General features: G+C 61.9%; 2 protein-coding genes across 2 annotated transcripts; both read right to left on the reverse strand.

Moving 5' to 3' along the window:
• Positions 1 to 197: 197 nt before the first annotated feature.
• On the reverse strand, positions 198 to 4,386 carry MYG1 (MYG1 exonuclease). Its single transcript, XM_088522823.1, has 7 exons — positions 4,198 to 4,386; positions 3,544 to 3,656; positions 3,311 to 3,470; positions 3,091 to 3,240; positions 2,310 to 2,432; positions 1,352 to 1,533; positions 198 to 394 (listed from the first exon to the last, which is right to left on the reverse strand). Exons 1-7 carry the CDS (start codon positions 4,378 to 4,380, stop codon positions 208 to 210), a joined length of 1,098 nt encoding a protein of 365 aa, XP_088378949.1. The 5' UTR covers positions 4,381 to 4,386; the 3' UTR covers positions 198 to 207.
• Positions 4,387 to 6,620: 2,234 nt separating this feature from the next.
• On the reverse strand, positions 6,621 to 16,246 carry VDR (vitamin D receptor). The gene is made up of 9 exons (XM_010213061.2): positions 16,183 to 16,246; positions 14,912 to 15,062; positions 11,349 to 11,479; positions 8,501 to 8,685; positions 8,231 to 8,354; positions 7,782 to 7,953; positions 7,299 to 7,450; positions 7,052 to 7,168; positions 6,621 to 6,920 (listed from the first exon to the last, which is right to left on the reverse strand). Exons 1-9 carry the CDS (start codon positions 16,244 to 16,246, stop codon positions 6,661 to 6,663), a joined length of 1,356 nt encoding a protein of 451 aa, XP_010211363.2. The 3' UTR covers positions 6,621 to 6,660.
• Between the last annotated feature and the right edge of the window lie 1,550 nt (positions 16,247 to 17,796).

The following is a 17,796-nucleotide window of genomic DNA, read 5'->3' on the forward strand; positions in this document are numbered from 1 at the left end:
GGACGCCTGGGCCCTCCCCCGGCCTGGGGGGGGGTGCTGCGGGGGCCGGGCTGCTCGGCGCTACCCCCCCATTCCCTGAACTGAGCGGCAACGGAGCTGGGAACGCGCTGGTTTTTACTGGGATACAGAGCGGCAGCCACCGTGCAGCAAACGGATCCAGGAGGCTCCGGGATCCCTCCGGGAGCTGCGTGCGCGGCGCGGGGCGGCTCAGCCCCGGAGCGTCCCGTCCGCGTGCCGCAGCGCCAGCGCGCGCCGCGCCATGGCCAGCGCCCCGGCACGCGTGCGGTTGCCGCCGACGAAGCCGCTGGCGTGGACGAAGACGCAGCCGGGAATGCCGGTGAGCTGGCTGAGCGCCTCGTCCCGCAGCCCCCGCCACGGCTCCGGCAGCGGGAGCCTGCGGGACACGAGGGGACGCGTCAGGAGCCGCTGGGGCGCGCGGGGACATTTGGGGACATTCGGGGATGTTCGGGGACGTGGGGATGTCTGGGGATGTGCAGGGACAGGCACGGATGTTCAGGGATGCATGATGACTTTGGGGTTGTGCAGGGACATGCAGGGATGTTCAGGGATGCACAGGGATGTCCAGGGGGACATTTGGGGACACATGGGGATGTCTGGAGACCTGTGGGGACATTCAGGGATGCACAGGGATGTCCAGGGACACACAGGGACATTTGGGGACACACGGGGATGTCTGGGGACCTGTGGGGACATTCAGGGATGCACAGGGATGTCCAGGGACACACAGGGACATTTGGGGACACACGGGGACGTCTGGGATGCGTGGGGACATTCAGGGATGCGCGGGGACATTCAGGGACGCACGGGGATGTCCAGGGACACACACAGACATTTGGGGATGTTTGGGGACATGCGAGGACACACAGGGATGTCTGGGGACGTGCAGGGACATGCAGGGATGTTTGGGGACACACAGGGATGTCCGGGGATGTGCAGGGACATTTGGGGACATTCAGGGATGTTTGGGGATGCACAAGGATGTCTGGGGATGCGCGGGGACATTCAGGGATGCGCGGAGACGTTCAGCGACGCACGGGGATGTCCAGGGACGCACACGGACATTTGGGGATGTTTGGGGACGTGCAGGGACATGCAGGGATTTTTGGGGACGCACAGGGATGTCCGGGGATGTGCAAGGACATTTGGGGACATTCAGGGATGTTTGGGGATGCACGGGGCCGTCCGGGGATGCGCGGGGACGTCCAGGGATGCACAGTGATGTCCGGGGATGCACAGGGACATTTGGGGACGTTCAGGGACATGCAGGGATGTTTGGGGACACACAGGGATGTCCAGGGACGTGCGGGGACGCGCGGGGCCGCGGCCTCACCGGCTCTCGAAGGTGTTGGGCCCCGCGGGGACGCTCTGCACCCGCCACTGGCCGCCGGGGTCGGGGTAGAGCACGAGCTGCAGCGCGCGGGGCAGCGCCAGCTCCCGCTCCAGGCTCAGCACGTGCTCCTTCCAGGGGCAGCCGCCGCGCGGCAGCTCCAGCAGCTCCCCGCTCGCGTCCACCTGCGCGGGGACGGCGTCAGCGCGGGGACGGGGGTGTCCCCTGCCCCTCGCCAGCCCCCCAGCTCCGTCCGTTTTCGCTCTTTGGGGTCTCCGGGTCCCCCCTGCCCCTCGCCAGCCCCCCGGGTCCGTCCGTTTTCGCTCTTTGGGGTCTCCGGGTCCCCCCTGCCCCTCGCCAGCCCCCCGGCTCCGTCCGTTTTCGCTCTTTGGGGTCTCCGGGTGCCCCCTGCCCCTCGCCAGCCCCCCGGCTCCGTCCGTTTTCGCTCTTTGGGGTCTCCGGGTGCCCCCTGCCCCTCGCCAGCCCCCCGGCTCCGTCCGTTTTCGCTCTTTGGGGTCTCCGGGTGCCCCCTGCCCCTCGCCAGCCCCCCGGCTCCGTCCGTTTTCGCTCTTTGGGGTCTCCGGGTGCCCCCTGCCCCTCGCCAGCCCCCCGGCTCCGTCCGTTTTCGCTCTTTGGGGTCTCCGGGTGCCCCCTGCCCCTCGCCAGCCCCCCGGCTCCGTCCGTTTTCGCTCTTTGGGGTCTCCGGGTGCCCCCTGCCCCTCGCCAGCCCCCCGGCTCCGTCCGTTTTCGCTCTTTGGGGTCTCCGGGTGCCCCCTGCCCCTCGCCAGCCCCCCGGCTCCGTCCGTTTTCGCTCTTTGGGGTCTCCGGGTGCCCCCTGCCCCTCGCCAGCCCCCCGGGTCCGTCCGTTTTCGCTCTTTGGGGTCTCCGGGTCCCCCCTGCCCCTCGCCAGCCCCCCGGGTCCGTCCGTTTTCGCTCTTTGGGGTCTCCGGGGCGGCCGCACCTCGAAGCGGCGCCGCACGGCCTCCTCGACGAGCGCGCGCGCCGGCAGCCACGCACAGTGGTAGTAGTCCAGGCGCTCCATGAACTCGCCGCCCACCAGCTCCATGGCCCGTTTGAAGCCGGCCTGCGGGAATACCAGAATTCCAGAGCGGCTGAGCTGGGCAGGGACCTCTAGGGATCATCCAGTCCAAGCTCTGCTCCAGCAGGGACACCCGGAGCAGGGGCACAGGGGGGCATCCAGGTGGGATTGGGAGATCTCCAGAGAAGGAGCCTCCGCAGCCTCTGGGCAGCCTGTTCCAAGGCTCCAGCACCCTCACAGCAAAGAAGTTCTTCCTCACATGGACATGGAGCTGCCTGGGGTTCAGTTTGTACCCATGACCCCTTGTCCTGTCCCTGGCCGCCACCAGAACGAGCTTGGCCCCATCCTAATCACACTCTCTGCTCAGGTGCTTGAACACGTTGGTCAGATCCCTCAGCCTTCCCTTCTCCAGGCTGGACAGGACCCGCTCGCTCAGTCCTTCCTCACATGCCAGATGCTCCCGTCCCTTCCTCATCCTCGTCACTCTGCTCTGGCCCCTCTCGTGACGCTCCCCGTCCCCCTGGTCCTGGGGAGCCCCAACCTGTCCCTAGTCCTGCAGCCTCCCCAGAGCGGAGCAAAGGGGCAGGATCCGCTCCCGACGGAGCCGGGCTCGGAGCGCGGAGCGAGCACAGCCCCCACATTATTGTGTTGTGTCCCCCGAAACCCCTTCCCGGAGCCGCCGCCGGTGCCGCCGCGTCCCCACCTCGGTGTCCTGCTCGGCGTCGTTCCAGCGGGGGTTGAGGTGGCCCACGCGGGCGCTCAGCGTGGTGGTGACGGCGTAGCGGGGCTCGCCGTCGCTCTGCGCGATGCCGTTGTCCACGGCGTCGATCTCCTCCACGAAGTTCTCATAGAGCTGGGGGGACGGCGGCGCTGAGACCCCCCACCGCGCCGCCGCGTCCCCAGCGTCCCCCCTCGCCCGGTACCTTGTCGTAGAGCGTCGTCACCACGGGCCCGTCCTCGGGCTGCCCCAGGAGGCCGCTCAGGATCTCGGCTCCGAAGTGGCAGTAGACGAGGCCGGCGCTGCTCAGCTTGGTGCTCCAGGGCTTGTCGGGCCGCAGGCAGCGCATGGAGTGCGCGAAGGACCTGCCGGGCGGCACCGTCGGCGCCCGCCTCGCCGGGGCCCGGGCGTCCGGGCCGCGCGGGGGGCTCCTCTCACCTCTGGTGGTGGTCGTAGCGGTGCCGGGCCGGGTCGTACTCGCCGCCCACGTCCACCACGACGTCGCACTGCGCCAGGCGCTGCGGGTCCCGCGTGCGGATCACCTCGGCGTCCTGCGGGGACGGACGGGGCCGGGAGCGCGCGGGGAAACGGGAACGCGGAGCGGCGGGAGGGAGGCGGGCTCGGAGCACCGGGGCTGGGACCTGGATACCGGGATTCCGCCCGGGGGGTCGCGGGACCCCAGGCTGGGGGTCCCCGGGCTCCCGTTTGGACTATCGAGGCTCCGGTCGGGGGGTTCCCGGGATCCCGCCGGGGGCTCCTGGGCTCCCCTTGGGGCTATCGGGGCTCCGGTCGGGGGGTCCCCGGGCTCCCAACGGGGGCTCCTGGGCTCCCCTTGGGGCTATCGGGGCTCCGGTCGGGGGGTCCCGGGCTCCCCTTGGGGCTATCGGGGCTCCGGTCGGGGGTCCCCGGGCTCCCATTGGGGCTATCGGGGCTACCGCGGGGGGGTCCTGAGCTCCCCCTGGGGCTATCGGGGCTCCGGTCGGGGGGTCCCCGGGCTCCCAACGGGGGCTCCTGGGCTCCCCTTGGGGCTATCGGGGCTCCGGTCGGGGGCTCCCGCCGGCGGTCGCGGCGCTCCGAGCCCGCCGCGCGTACCCGGTACCGCGGCAGCAGGCGCAGCAGGTAGCAGGCCAGCGCCTCGTCGCAGTGGAAGGTGCCGTCGTGGGTGCCGATGCGCGGGGCGGCCTCGCTGCGGGGCCGCTTGGCCCCGGCGCCGGCTCCGCTCCCGCCGCCCGCGGCGGCGGCCATGAGGCGGGCGGCGCGCAGGGCGCCCCGCATCACGGCGCATGCGCGGCCGCCGCACGGCGCACGCGCATCCTCCTTCCCCCGCCCGCCCGAGTCGGCGCATGCGCACGCCAGCCTCCTCCCCCGCCCCCGAGCCGACGCATGCGCACGCCAGCCTCCTCCCCCGCCCCCAGCCGGCGCATGCGCACGCCAGCCTCCTCCCCCGCCCCCAGCCGGCGCATGCGCACGCCAGCCTCCTCCCCCGCCCCCAGCCGGCGCATGCGCACGCGCAGGCCCCTCGCGCATGCGCACCCGGAGCCTCTTCCCCCCGCCCCCGAGCAAAGGCATGCGCATGCTCAGTCTTTTCCTCTGCGCCCCCCCGGAGGGGACGGGTGCGGCGCATGCGCGTCTCGTCCCCCGCGCCAGGACAGAGGGAGGGAGAGCGGGGGACACGGGGACACACAGGACACGGGGACACACAGAGCCCGGGACAGACACGGGACACACAGGACACAGGGACGGACATGGGAATGGACATGGGGACGGACAGGACAGGGAGACTCCGGGACGGACGCAAGACACGTACAATGACCCCGGGATGGACATGGGGTGGGACAGGACACGGGGACGGACACGGGGACGGATGCAGGGACTGCAGGATGGACACAGGACACGCACAGGGACCCCGGGATGGACATGGGGACTCCAGGATGGAGATGAGACACACGCAGGGACTCCTGGAAGGACATGGGGACAGACACGGGACACACGCAGGGACCGCAGGATGGACACGGGGACCCCAGGACGGACACTGGGACAGACAGGACACGGGGACACACATGGGAACACACAGACGTGGGCACAAGGAGGGACACACGGACACAGGGATGGACACATGGACAGACATAGGGACACACACACACACAGGGACAGACATAGGGACCAACCTAGGGACACGGACACACAGGGACCTGCACATGGAGGCAGGGACAGACACATGGACACAGGGACAGATTCTCCTGCCCCGGGGCACAGCTGGACACACAGCCCCCAAGAACCAGGCGGCTCCGGTGCCGTTCCCAAGGGTCAGGTTTATTGGCCAGGAGCCGCCACGGCCCCCTCGGATCTGGCATCCCCCTTCCTTAAAATCCACCTTAAAATCCATCCCGAGCTCCAGGCCACTACGTGAATCCCTGGAGGACCCGGGGGCTGGTCCCTGCACGGAGGCTCCGCTGGGAAGGGGAGCAGGGCTGGCGGTGACAGAACGGCTGGAGCGGGAGCAGCGGGACAGCTTTTCCCGGAGGGATCGGACAGCTTTTCCCTGCTTCCCAGGGGAGCAGCCATTCAAGGCACTTGGCTCCCACAGTCCTTGCAGCTCTGCTCCGGTTTGGGGTAGAACGGCTCCTTTTGGAGCTTCTGCAGCTCCAGCTGCTCCCTTTCCCCCTATTTTGGCTGCTTCCCGATCCCTGAGATCCGCTGCAGCCCTTATCCCTCCTCCCGGTTCCCGCCGTGCCCCCAGTCCGCCCATGGGGGAGGTTTGCTCCGTATCCCTCTTGCTTTTCACTGCGGGATATTCCCATATTCCCTCTAGCCTTATAACAGGGAAGCAGGAACGGTCTCTCCCGCCGGGAGGTTCCAGGGGGACACGGAGCCGCTCTGGCCCCAAGCAGCCTCAGGGCGGATCGGAGCCGGGCTGGATCCGAAGGCAGCCGGTGCCGCCGCTCTTCACCGGCCGCTCAAGGCGGGCAGCGTTTCCAACCGGGAATGCCAAGAGGCGGTTCCAGGATGCGAGAGCCAAGGATTTGCCACCAGGATCCCAGTGGATTCCAGGATCGCTGGTGATAGTAGTGTTGGGAATGCCAAGGGAAGCGGGTCCAGCTTCTCCCGCTGCCGCTTTGGGACAAAGCCCCGCGCTCCGCCTGGAGCGGAGTCCCAACAGGAGGCTCTGGCCTCTTCCCGGCCCTTTCAGGGATTCGGGATGCGCAAATCAATCCCCACTGGGAATGGGGGGGAAGCTGCACACAGGTCTCTGGGACATCCCTGAACGCGTGCGGCTGCGCTCCCCAGTGCTTAATCCCATCGCTCCTCTTTCCCAGCATCCCCAAAGTTGAGAAAAAGGTGGCTTGAGGCAGCACGAAGGGATATCCGTAAAGGGATAAGTCAGCTCCAGTGCAGGAACGCCGCTCCCGAAGCGTCCCGCTGCGGGGGCCAAAACCGCTAGTGTGAAATCAAACCGTGTCCATCCCCATTCCCGCCCGGGGTTGCATCCCGCCGCTCCGGGAAGCGGGGCTGACTTATCCCTTGGGCCGCGGCTGCCGCAGGGCCGCGCCGGAGTCAGGAGATCTCGTTGCCGAAGACCTCGAGCACGAGCGGCGTGAGCTGCATGCTGTGCTCGGGCTGCACGGAGATGCAGCGGTACTGCTTGGAGTGCTCCTCGTTGAGGCTCCGCAGGTCCGCCAGCTTCTGGATCATCTTGGCGTAGAGCAGCCGGCTGCCCGGCGGCGGGTGCCGGCAGCGGATGTAGGTCTGCAGGATGTCCGAGAGGCGATCCTGGAGCGATTCCACCAGCGCCGTGTCCTGCACGCCGGGGCGATCTAGGGAAGAGCAGCGCCGTCAGCTCCGACACGGAGCGAGGCCTTTGGAGCGGGAACGGGGCGCTTTGGAGCGCCTCCACGGAGCGAAAACCTGGCGGATCCGTGAGCCGCGGGCAGGAGGGATGTCCTACCTGGGGACAGGATGCAGATGGCCATGAGGAGCACGTGCTCTTCGTCGTGAAGGTTCAGCTTCTTCAGGCCCACCTGGAATTTCACCAGCGGCTCCAGCAGCTCCATGCTATGGCCGGCTGCAAGGAGAACGGCGCCGTCAGCGCGGGAAGCTCCGGGATGAGATCTCGGAGCGAGCGCAGAGCGGGATGCGCGCGCGGGGCTCGGGGGTACCCGGTGGCACCGGGAGGGCAGCGCCAGCACCGTTACCTTGGGTGACGTCGCTGACCCGGTACTTGAAGTCGTTGCTCCCGCAGGTCCACGTCATGTCCTCGAGGCTGAAGGACTCGTTGGAGCGCAGCATGATCACCTCGATGGCGCTGGATTTCAGCAGCGCGATCTGGTCCTCCGCTGTCAGATCCCTGGATCGGGAGGGAACAGGATGCCATGAGAGGGCCCGAGTTAAGCAGGATCCATGGTTCTTCCTGGGCATCTTGAGCATCTTTTTTTCTGGAGCGTTTTGCTGCCAGAGCCCAGCAGAGCAAGGCTAAAGATGCACAAGAAGAGCAACCTTGGGAGGGAATGGAGAGAGAAAACGTGGAAGGAGCAACAGAGATGGGAATGGAAGAGCGCAGCGGGTCACTGTGAAGATGAGAGGGGGAAAAGCGAGGAGGCTGTGAAGGATGGGACGGAAAGGCATCAATTCCAGGGAGCAGGAAGCCGCCCCAGCATCCCTGTGTGCGGGAGGCTCACCTGAATCCCGGGATCATCTTGGCAAAGCCGATCACCTTCTGTATGCTGTAGCTGACCAGGTCTGCCAGGTGCGGGAGCATGGAGAGCTGCGAGAAGTCCATGTTCATGGAGCTGCTCTCGTCGCTCTTCTCGGAGAGCACCAGGTTCGAGAACATCGGGGGCTCCACGGACTCTGCGGAGAGGGACACGGTCACGTCACAGGGTGCCGGGAAGGATCCTGGCATCGCGCTCCTGGGCACGGACGCCCGCGTTCCCGGGTGTGTTGGGAATGGGGCTCCGTGGGGTTGGATACGGCACACCGAGGTCAATGGGGACAGCACTCAGTGCTCCTTCACCTCGCAAACAGCCCTCCAGCCTCCCCAGGCAGCTCTTGCAATTAAATAAATTATCCCAGGGAAGAAAAACAAGCATCTAAATGGAGATAAACCCGCTGCCCTCGTAGGTGGTACCTGGAAACGCGCTGAAGGCGTCGGAGCCGAAGAGGTCGGTGGAGTCCTCCAAGGACAAGTCCGGGGTGAGGATGGAGGAGGACCTGGCGGCTCCCCTGCTGCCGGGATCGCTCCGCACGGGCGGCTGGAAGAGAGAGCGGGATGTGGGGACGGAGCCGGGACAGCAACCCCGAAACAGCCCCGGGGCCGTCATTGAATCTAGCGAGAAATCCGGGGCGCCAAGGGGCATCCGGGAGCGGAGCCGCTGGGATGCGGGAAGGGTTTCCGTACCCGGAACTTGGTGAAGTCGGAGTACGTGGGGTCGTAGGTCTTGCGATGGGCCTCCAGGAGGAGGTCGATGACTTTCTGCTGCTCCTCGGAGAGTTTGGGCTTGAGGCTCTCCTTGAGCGCCTCCTCCTCCTTGCGCTTCAGGATCATCTCGCGCTTCCTCTGCACCTCCTCGTCCGTCAGGATGACTGCGGGAGAAGGGACAAGCGTCACGAATGGATAATCCAGCCTTAAGTCTGCAGGAACTCGCCCCGTCGCAAACCGCGCGCTGGCGTTTTCACAGCGCGGCGGCATTTTCAGCGCCCGACAACAGAGGGAGCCCGAAGCGGCCGCGTTGTCCCCAGTGCGGTGACAGGGACGGACGGGCCCTTGGCGGGTGGCACTTCCCCAGCCCTGCTCATTGCAAGTGTTTCTAAGCTATGGTGACACCGGAGCAGCCGCGCACACATAAAAACTGCTTGGATTCCGGGTGGCCCCAAGGCAGCGTGCAACGTTTCTCCCCGTTTCCTTTGGGAAGGGAAGCCCCCACTGGCAATTTCCAGTTGCAAAAAGCATTAAGACATGGGTAGGACAAGGAGGAAGATCCCGAATTCATGCCTGGCGGGATGGGAATGGAAGGAAAGCGGCCGCAAGCCGCAAGGATCTTGACCCCATAGAGGGTAACAACCACCTCCTGCTCCCTGCAGAGTCAAACATTCACCAAGGCACTCCCAGGCCAGTAAAGCAAAAAAGCAGCTCCTAAAATAGCTTGTTATTATTATTATTATTAGTGTTTTAACCAGTCATTAGCCAAAAAAAAAAAAAAAAAACCTCCAGAGCTTTATCTGATGGCGGCCGGGGTGGCCGCTCCGAGGAGCTCCCGGCAGCGCTCCGTGCCCGCAGCGATTTTCCAATGCATTTGGAAGCTTGCATGGGCTCCAGGAGGATGGGAAGGGCCGGGAATGGCCGGCTCGGGCAGAACGTTGCTCCCGCGCTCGGCGTGTCCGGATTAGCCCTCTGGGAATTGCGCGATCCCTCCTGGGAGCCTGTTGCCTCCCTTCCCTGCCTTAGGAAGGGCCATTCCTTGGGGAAGCAGAGGAGAAGCGGAAACGCCGGCTCTGCTCTGCGCTTCCAAGGGCCACGGATCAGGATTTATCTTTTTGCTTTGGAACAGCAGCCCCAGGGTGGCCAAGGGGAGACCGTTCCCTGTCCCGGCACAATCTAAACCCCAAAACCCCATAAACACCATGGGAAAAGGGGCAGCCCGGGGCCAGGAAAAAGGAAAACGGCTCCGGAAAGCGGATGGAGGAGCATTTCCAGCCACGCCAGCGCCCCCGCCTTATCGCCCGCCGTCTCGCCCTGCGCTTTACCCCACGCCGATAAGATGGGTGGAAAACCACAAATATTTGCTAACGTCGCCTGCGGACGGCTCGGGATGAGCGCGCGGCCGGGGAATGGGCTATAAATCAGAATCCGTCCCTCGGTGTCACCACTCCCGGCGTGCCCAGGACGGAGAGAGGGATGGGAATGTTCCCCCGGGAGCGCTCGGCTCGGCTCCATTGCTGCAGCTCCGTTTTGGGAAGCGAGCAGGGGCCCGGCCATAGGGATGTGGGCTGTGAGCGGAGCTGCGTGGCCAAAAAACCCCTTGAGATCAACCAAATCAACACCAAATCAACCCCTTGGCCAGGTTTTGCCCTCGTCCTGGGTGTGCCCATCTCACTCCGTCATTTTGCCTCCGTGTCCCATCCGCACTGGAGGAAAACTGGCAGGAAAACGGTGCCCATCCGGCAAAGGCAGCTCGGAGGAGACACCGTGTCCCCCCCAGGTTTAAAGGTTCCTCCTCAAAATAACAGCCCCGCACTTTGTTCCCGCGCCGTTTGCACGGCAAAGTCCACGCAGGGGCTATTTTTAGCCTCCCCGGGTTAAGCTCAATTAAAAGAGCAACACGTCGTTAACCGGGGCGCTTACACGTTAACTCCCGCCCGGAGCCGCCGCATCCGCAGGCGGGATGGGGACGGGATGCGCGTCACGGCACACGCAGAGAGGGATTTTGCAAAGACCCGGGTTTGCAGCAAGCGCCGCTTCCATTTTCCAAACCGGGTCCAGCTTTTGAAGCCCGTGGGTCCCAGGAGCAGCTGCCGTGTTTGCAGTTTCCTAGCACAAGGCTGTTATTTTGGTCTGGGCGCTACGCAAGCGCCAGGCCTCTCCTAAAGCCCTGGGATGTGGAAAGAGCGTGTGCGTAGGAGGAAGAGTGTCAAACATGTTATTTTTAAGAGCTGCTTGTCTATAAATATCATTGAAGAAAATAAATATTTGGACAAGGTTAGTGTGTTTGGATTGGGTTAAAATCTACTTTGCTTTCCTCTGCTATTTGCTCAAGTCCCGGCCGTGCACGTGGCCAGGTGGCCAAGCTCACGTTGTGGGAACAAGGATCCAAAATAAAGGCTAAAAGCATAGCCCGGAGCAAGGTGTAGGCAAATTCCCTGTTTGGGGGAATTAACATAGCACGGCGGGTCGGTAGCAGGGAGAATCCCACTCAGTTCTCCCTGCCTGCTTGGATACAAGGAAGAGCACGCAAAAATACGCTGCAAGAGGATGGTGACTTAGAGCAGAATTTGGGCCATCTAAGCGGATATTAAGCTGGAATAGCCCTGACTGCCCGCGCAGATGCTCAACACCCGCCAGCACAGAATTCCGGTCACAGAATCATTCCAATTGGAAAAGACCTTTGAGACGATCCAGTCCAACCGTAAAATTTGGTAATTTGGCTCTCACACAGGCCAGCTCGTTAACCGCCCCGGGAACGGCCTCACTCATTAAATTGGCTCCTCTTAATCGTTCCCAGGAGCATCCCTGCCCTTGGCGCACTCACACTCCTTCATCATGCCGATGTCCACGCAGCGCTTGAGCCGGCAGGCCTGGCAGTGCCGCCGGTTGTCCTTGGTGATTTTGCAGTCCCCGTTGAAGGGACACGTGAACATGGCCTTCCTCTTCATGCTCCTCCTGCAGGGAAAGGGAAAAGGACACGCCGGGTTAGGCACCAGCCTCCTGAGCAGCCAAAAAGTGCTCTGAATGGTGGCGGGAGGCACCAATGCAAGTGTCGGCTGTTCCAAAAGGAAAAGCAGGAAACCTGCACCATGTTGTGTGTAGCCACGGGTCCGTTCTTAGAGGTTTGGGCACTTAACAGGATGGAAAAACAGGGCTTGTTGAATGGAAACAGCCTCCAGTTTCGGAGCAGCCTTCTGGTTTGCAATAGGTGTTTTGAAGGCCAGCAGAAGGGGTTAGAAGGGTTATAGAGGGACCCATACAAGAGAAACTAGAGCTGGTACCAGAGCAATAGGTGTTATTAAACATTTACCAGCCTTTAAAGCCCTGCTTTGCTAGAATAACTGGCTGGAGCACATGTTTCCATGCGCACGGGAGGGAAATCTCCCTGCAGGACACAAGAGAAACAAGACTTCACATAATAACCTCTCTTCCACCAAAACCGCCCCACGCCACCTTAATCACCGCTCACAAACATAAACCTTCCGAGTACAAAGGGTCAAAGCCCCATTTTCCACCCAAAACTCTTTGTTCTCCGCTGCAGAGCCGTGCCACGGGGGGTTCTCCGCTCCGGGATGCTCCCACTTTGCTTTGGAGGATGAGGGACACGCGGCCCTTTAGCCTGGAGCCCGTGACCACGACGGAGCCGGGCCAGGACCGGCGCCAAGGCTGCGCCTATAGGGTTTAAATATAAAATATGTCCCCGGGCTGCAGATCCGCACACGTAGCATGCAATTAGCAGCTATTTTAGAAAGCGAGATGTAAACAAGGAGGTTTCTTTACCCTAACCCACGAATAAATGCATAGAGGAAAATTAATACAGGAGAAGCTGAAGCAGGATGGCAGCGCCTGCCGTGATCCACTGCAGATGAGCGGTGCTTGGCTAAAAATCCACGTTCCAGGTGCTGGTTTTTGCCTTCCTCCACGATCCCCCTTTCCTCCAAGGACAGCACGGCCTTTGCTCTTCCAGGTAGACACAAATAATACCCCCCTGGACAGGATTGGGAAATAAATGCCCCGAAACGGCGCAGTTTGGGCGAGCTACGCTTGCATTTCTCGCCTTTTCCCCCAGCGCCCCCGGCAAAGCTGGAGCCCCTACGAGCGCCCGAAGAACCGCGAGGCCCCGGAGCAGGGAAAGCTGTCCTGGGCGGGAGGGCAAGCCAACATTATGGTTTTGGTATGAAAATTGCCGTTTCTGCGAACACAGGGCACAACCGCGGGTTTTCAAGCAGCCTCTGCACTGCCCCCAGGGCCCGCGGCTCCGGGCAGCTCCCAGCCTCTGGAATACGCTCCGTCTGGCTCCCGTGGGCTCCGCTATGTTTTTACAGAGCTCTGGGCCGGGCCGTTTCAAGGCTCATTTAGAGCCACGTCCCAGGCTCGGTGCCGAATGTTAAAAATAGAGAGATTCCTCCCGGCCCGCGCGGACGAGGAAACGCGGCCGCAGGAAGCAGGTCTGCCGGGCTCGGAGCAACGCGGCGGGATCGGGGCTTCCACAGCATTCCTGCTGCATGGGATAGGGAACGGAATTGGGGACGGCAAAGCCGTGCAAAGGGGCTCCATGCAAGGAAGGACGCTCGAGCATTTGAGGATAAATACGGCGTTTTTAGGCTCGCTTTGCCCAGCCGATACCCTGGCAAGGGGACGGTGGTCACAGAGATGCAATTTGCCCCGTTTGCTTCCCATAAGCCAGGAAGCCTCATGGCTGAGCTGAGCATCTCGCAGCTCTGGCATTCCGGGATATCCCACCGGCCGAAACTCCTCCGCTCCCAACCAAATCCCGCAGAATCCCGCAGAAATACGGCACGGAGCCGTGGGGGGGATCGCAGGACGTGCAGACAGGATGGGTGGGGGGTTATTAGGTTTTAAAATCCTTGGAGCCTCTCCGAGCAGCTCCCCTATCACTGCCCCGTGTCCCAGAGCCAGGGGAGACGTCGGAGCGACCTCCGAGCGCGGAGAAACCTCTGGCTGCTCCGGCCAAGTCCCAGCAAAACCAAACAAAGGGTCAGCCCCGTTTTAAGAGCTCCTGAGCAAACAGCAGAGCCCAATAAAAGGCCCCAGCAGCCGTCAGGATCATTAATAAACAGCAGACTTTGAATCCGGTGGCCAAAGGGTGGCTCAGGTCTGTCTGTGCCACAGGTTACCTGCAACATCCGAGCACCCGGGGGTGCCACCAACCTCCCAGCACCTGCAGGGACATTAAAGGAGCCACGAGGCCACGGGGTGCCCTGGGTTCATGCTGGAAAACCGTATCACATGGGCACATCTGCAGCTTTTGGGGAGGAGTTGGTTTAGGGATCCAGCAGCGCTGCTTTTCCCCATAAAAAGCGCTTGGGCACTGAGGCAGCAGCCGGTGTTAAGCCCATCATTAGTTCTGTGATTTAAAAGGGCTTGTGAACAAGCCCGTTTGAGCAAGAGAGAGCACAGCGAGACCTCCCATAGGGAGAGCACGTCTGGAAAGGAAGACTGAAACAGTAATAAACGTCTTAAATTGAAAATAAAAGCTTTATATGGAACACAAAGGGCTAGTTCAGGATTTCTAGGGCATTTGTGTCTGCTCAGACATTCCAGACTTGCACATTTGACTTGGTGCAACACTGGAGACAGGGAAATGCAGCCGTTTTTGGCAAGTCAGGGGTGCAGGGCGTGGGCCATCGGTGCAGGAGAGCCCAATGACACCCCTTGGAGCTTCCTCAAGCAGCACCGGCCACTTCAGAGGCAGAAACGAGGCCACTTCCCCCTCCGTTGCTGACAAAACGGGGACAGGGAAGGCCACCGACCCGCAGCAACGCAGAGAACACCCCAAGAGTCACTCATTTAGCAGCTGCAATTGAGGAAAATGCTGCCGTTCAGGTTGGCCAGGCGCTGAGGCCACCCGATTTGGGCACAGGAATGTGGTGCGAAAACCCCCGTGCAGCCCCGTGCGGGGGAGGTTCTGGCTCCGCGTTTGGGCTCCGGTCGCTCCGCTCGTCCCGCTCGGGGGTCTGCGAGTCCCAGGGCCACCTGCAGCCACCGGGACGGGGACAAACACTTGGGCAAACTCCTTTCGGGGCCGGTCCCGCGCCGCGCGTTACCGTCCCTTGATTCACCAGGCTTAGTCATCCCCGCGCCCGGTGCTGCCTCCCACGTGAGCAGCTCCAACACGGCGAAACGGAGCCACTAAATCCCCACAAACCTGCAGCTCTCCAAGCCTGGAGCCCTCTGTGGCTTCCAGGTGCATTTCTGCCCTGCTTAGGAGCACTTTGAAGCCCCAGCTTCCAGCAGAAAGGCTGCATATGCACCCCATGCCTGCTTCCAACCTCTCTAAAAGCCAGAAAAACACAAAAAACTCCTTGGAAAAAGTTTAGAATCACGTCTACCACGTGGGCAAAGTTCCTCAGGGCCCATGCTCACCTGAAGAAGCCCTTGCAGCCCTCGCAGGTCATGGCGTTGAAGTGGAAGCCGGTGGCCTTGTCCCCGCAGACGCCGCAGATCCGGGGCACGTTGCGGTCGAAGTCGCCGCCGGCGTCGGGCAGCGACGTGCTGGCCGCCACGCTCTCCATGTCTGCGGAGGAGGGAGAGCCGGGCACCCGTTTACAGCCATTTGTAGCTTTATAGAAAGCAAATTAGACGCAAATAAAGTGGTTTCTTTCCTCCTTGGATTCAATATGACCAGAAAAAAAAGCTTCTGCTTTGCTCTGCAGCATAAAATGGGGTCTATAATCCACAATGGGGTCTATACAGAGCATTTATTTCGCTCATCTATCCTAATAAATCCCCAGTTCACCCTTCGTAAGCTCACAGCCACAAACACACCTGGGAACATTGTTGTTTTCCTGTGCTTCAGCCGGAAGACACCTACAGCCACCCCTGATCCGCTGGTTCTTTCTCCTCCCTCTGCTCCTTCGCTTGTGCTCCCGAAAGCCCTGAAGGGCCCCGGTTTAGCCGGGGGGAAGCGGCGAAAGCGCCGGACGGAGGCGGCCGCTGCCCGGCAGCGCGAGCGAAACCTCCCGCGAGCAGCGGCAGGAAGTGGCAGCGCCGCAGCCGCATCAGCTCCCGTCAGCGAGGAAAATCCCGCACGCAAATTAAGGCAGCGCTCGTTAAGAGATCCTTAACGGGGACCGAAACGGGGCTCCCGATTACGTGCACTGGTGCTGCGGGGCAGTACGTTGAAGTGGAGCTTGTAATAGACGTCCTGGCGTCCAGCACCCGCTGGCAGAAATCCAGCTGCTATTAGAAAGCCCCAATATCTAAAGCTACCAAAAGAACAAAAATCAGAAGCTTTCGAGGTGGCAAATCTCGGCAAAGACCACGTTATTTCTGGATAATACACCAGGCGGTTAGATAGGACTAGTTGCGTTTCTAGCTTGATTCACCCAGTGAGTTCTCAGCAGTTTCCCCACGTGCAGGGCAGAGTTTCTCTTTTTGTGCAACATTTTGTGCCATCCGGAGGACCAGGGAGCTACAGGCTCCGATGGCTTCTTGCAAGCAGCGTTTAAGACATCCGTAAAGCTTAACTCCAATGACACATGTGCAAAGAACACATTTGTGGCTGGGTTCTTCTCGTTTTAGTAATAACTGCCTTCAAATGTAGCACAGCTGACACTCCTCATGTCTTTAGCTAAGTGATTTGAAAAATCCATCCAAGCCCAAAGTATCCTTCAAGCAGGAAGAGCTGTTTGTACCTGTGTCCTGAAGATAAGCCATGTTCTGCTGGTGAACTTCCCAGGAGCTCAGGAGCTGGGACATGGAGCCACCTGCAAGCACAAGGACACGTGTGACAGGGCCCAAAACTGCTCAGAACTCCCGAGGTGGGTGAGTTCCCACCGCGTGTCCAACTGCACGGGCAGGACACGGTTCCGCTCTGCGGGAGCTGCCGAGCTCCGAGCATCCCGCGTGTCCGGGTACCACCTGCCGGGTTCCCGCAACCCAGCGCCCACCGGCTCGTTGTTAAGGGAGCCGGAGGGTCGCGGTGGCAGCGCCGCTGGGAGCAGGGAGAGGTGCAGCTTGTCCTTTAAAGTAATGTGATCCTGCAGAATTGAATTGCGCCATTCCGTTGGTGGAGTGCTCGGAGCCCAGCGGGATCATTGCAACACCAAAAGCCGAGGACCTGGAGCTCTTCCTTGCTCCGTTTCCATCCTTCAGCAGCTCCGCTCAGGGATGAGGAGTGGCACATGGACACCGGGATATTGCAGTATTGGGACAGAGCCAGGGAAAGGGCTTTTTTAGGATGCTCTGCCTTTCCGGAGCATCTCGGGCTGCTGCCTGCTCTACCATCCCATGGAAACCATGCACAGGGCAGGATGGGGAGAGTGGATGTCAGCTGGGACCAGCCAAGGTCCCTAGAAGAGCCCATTTCCACCCATTTCAACCCAAGACAGAGCAGGTGCCTCATCCTTGTGCTGGTAAAAAGCATTAGGAGAGGTGATCACCGAGGGTTCACGGATCAGCGCCGGGCTCGATTCCCGCAGGGACGATGCCGCCGCTCCGACCTGCCACCTCCGGCTTCTTGGAAAACGTTACTCAGCGCCGTGACGGCGGTGACGTCCGCGCGGGGTGGAGCGCGCCGGAGTTTCCCCTCCACCCCCGGGAACGGCTGCTCGTTCATCGCCCTGACATTTAACCTCTCACAGGGGTAGAGGTGTTTGCACCAGGACCATGGACCTCCACGAGGCTCCAAAAACACAGCAATTTGGTCAGGGGTTGGAGCAAAACTGCTGGGTTTTGCCCCAGGGAAGCCCCAGGACAGACGCGTTTCCCCCCCATCTACTATTTTGTATCAGCTTGTTTCCACATACGTAAAACAGGCAGAAAAACTGCATTTCAGATGAGCCGCCCTGGCTTGTAGCGACTTGTCACCGTAACAAAACCGCAGCGGCCGCAACCCTGGCTGGGACCATCGTGTAGCTGTAATCAACAGTCGGAGCATCCGCTGGGATGCGGCGGCGGTGCGGGAGCTGCTCGGTCAAGGATGGGCTGCGTGGAAATCCTCACGTGCCCGGGCTGAACCGGAGCCGAGGGGGAAGCCGGGGCGGCGGGAGGAAACCGGCTGTCTGCTATGCAAAGAGCTGCAGCTGCGACGGAGGAAAACAGGAGCCCACGGACCCGCGAAGAGCCGGCTTGGGAAGCAGGGCGCACGCGGAGAGCTGGAGGCAAAACGGGGCTTTGATTAACTGGAAAAAGCTCTGGATAATTAGGAAAAGAGCAAGAGGATGTAACTGGGAAGCTCAGCTATGTGGCTGTTGGGCATATGCACAAAAGGGGGTAACAGCCCTTCGGATGAGACCTCCTTCCCCTGC

This window comes from Tinamus guttatus, unplaced genomic scaffold, assembly GCF_059628265.1.
Source record: "Tinamus guttatus ecotype Peru unplaced genomic scaffold, ASM5962826v1 Tinamus_guttatus_pri_ptg000166l, whole genome shotgun sequence".
NCBI lineage: Eukaryota > Metazoa > Chordata > Aves > Tinamiformes > Tinamidae > Tinamus > Tinamus guttatus.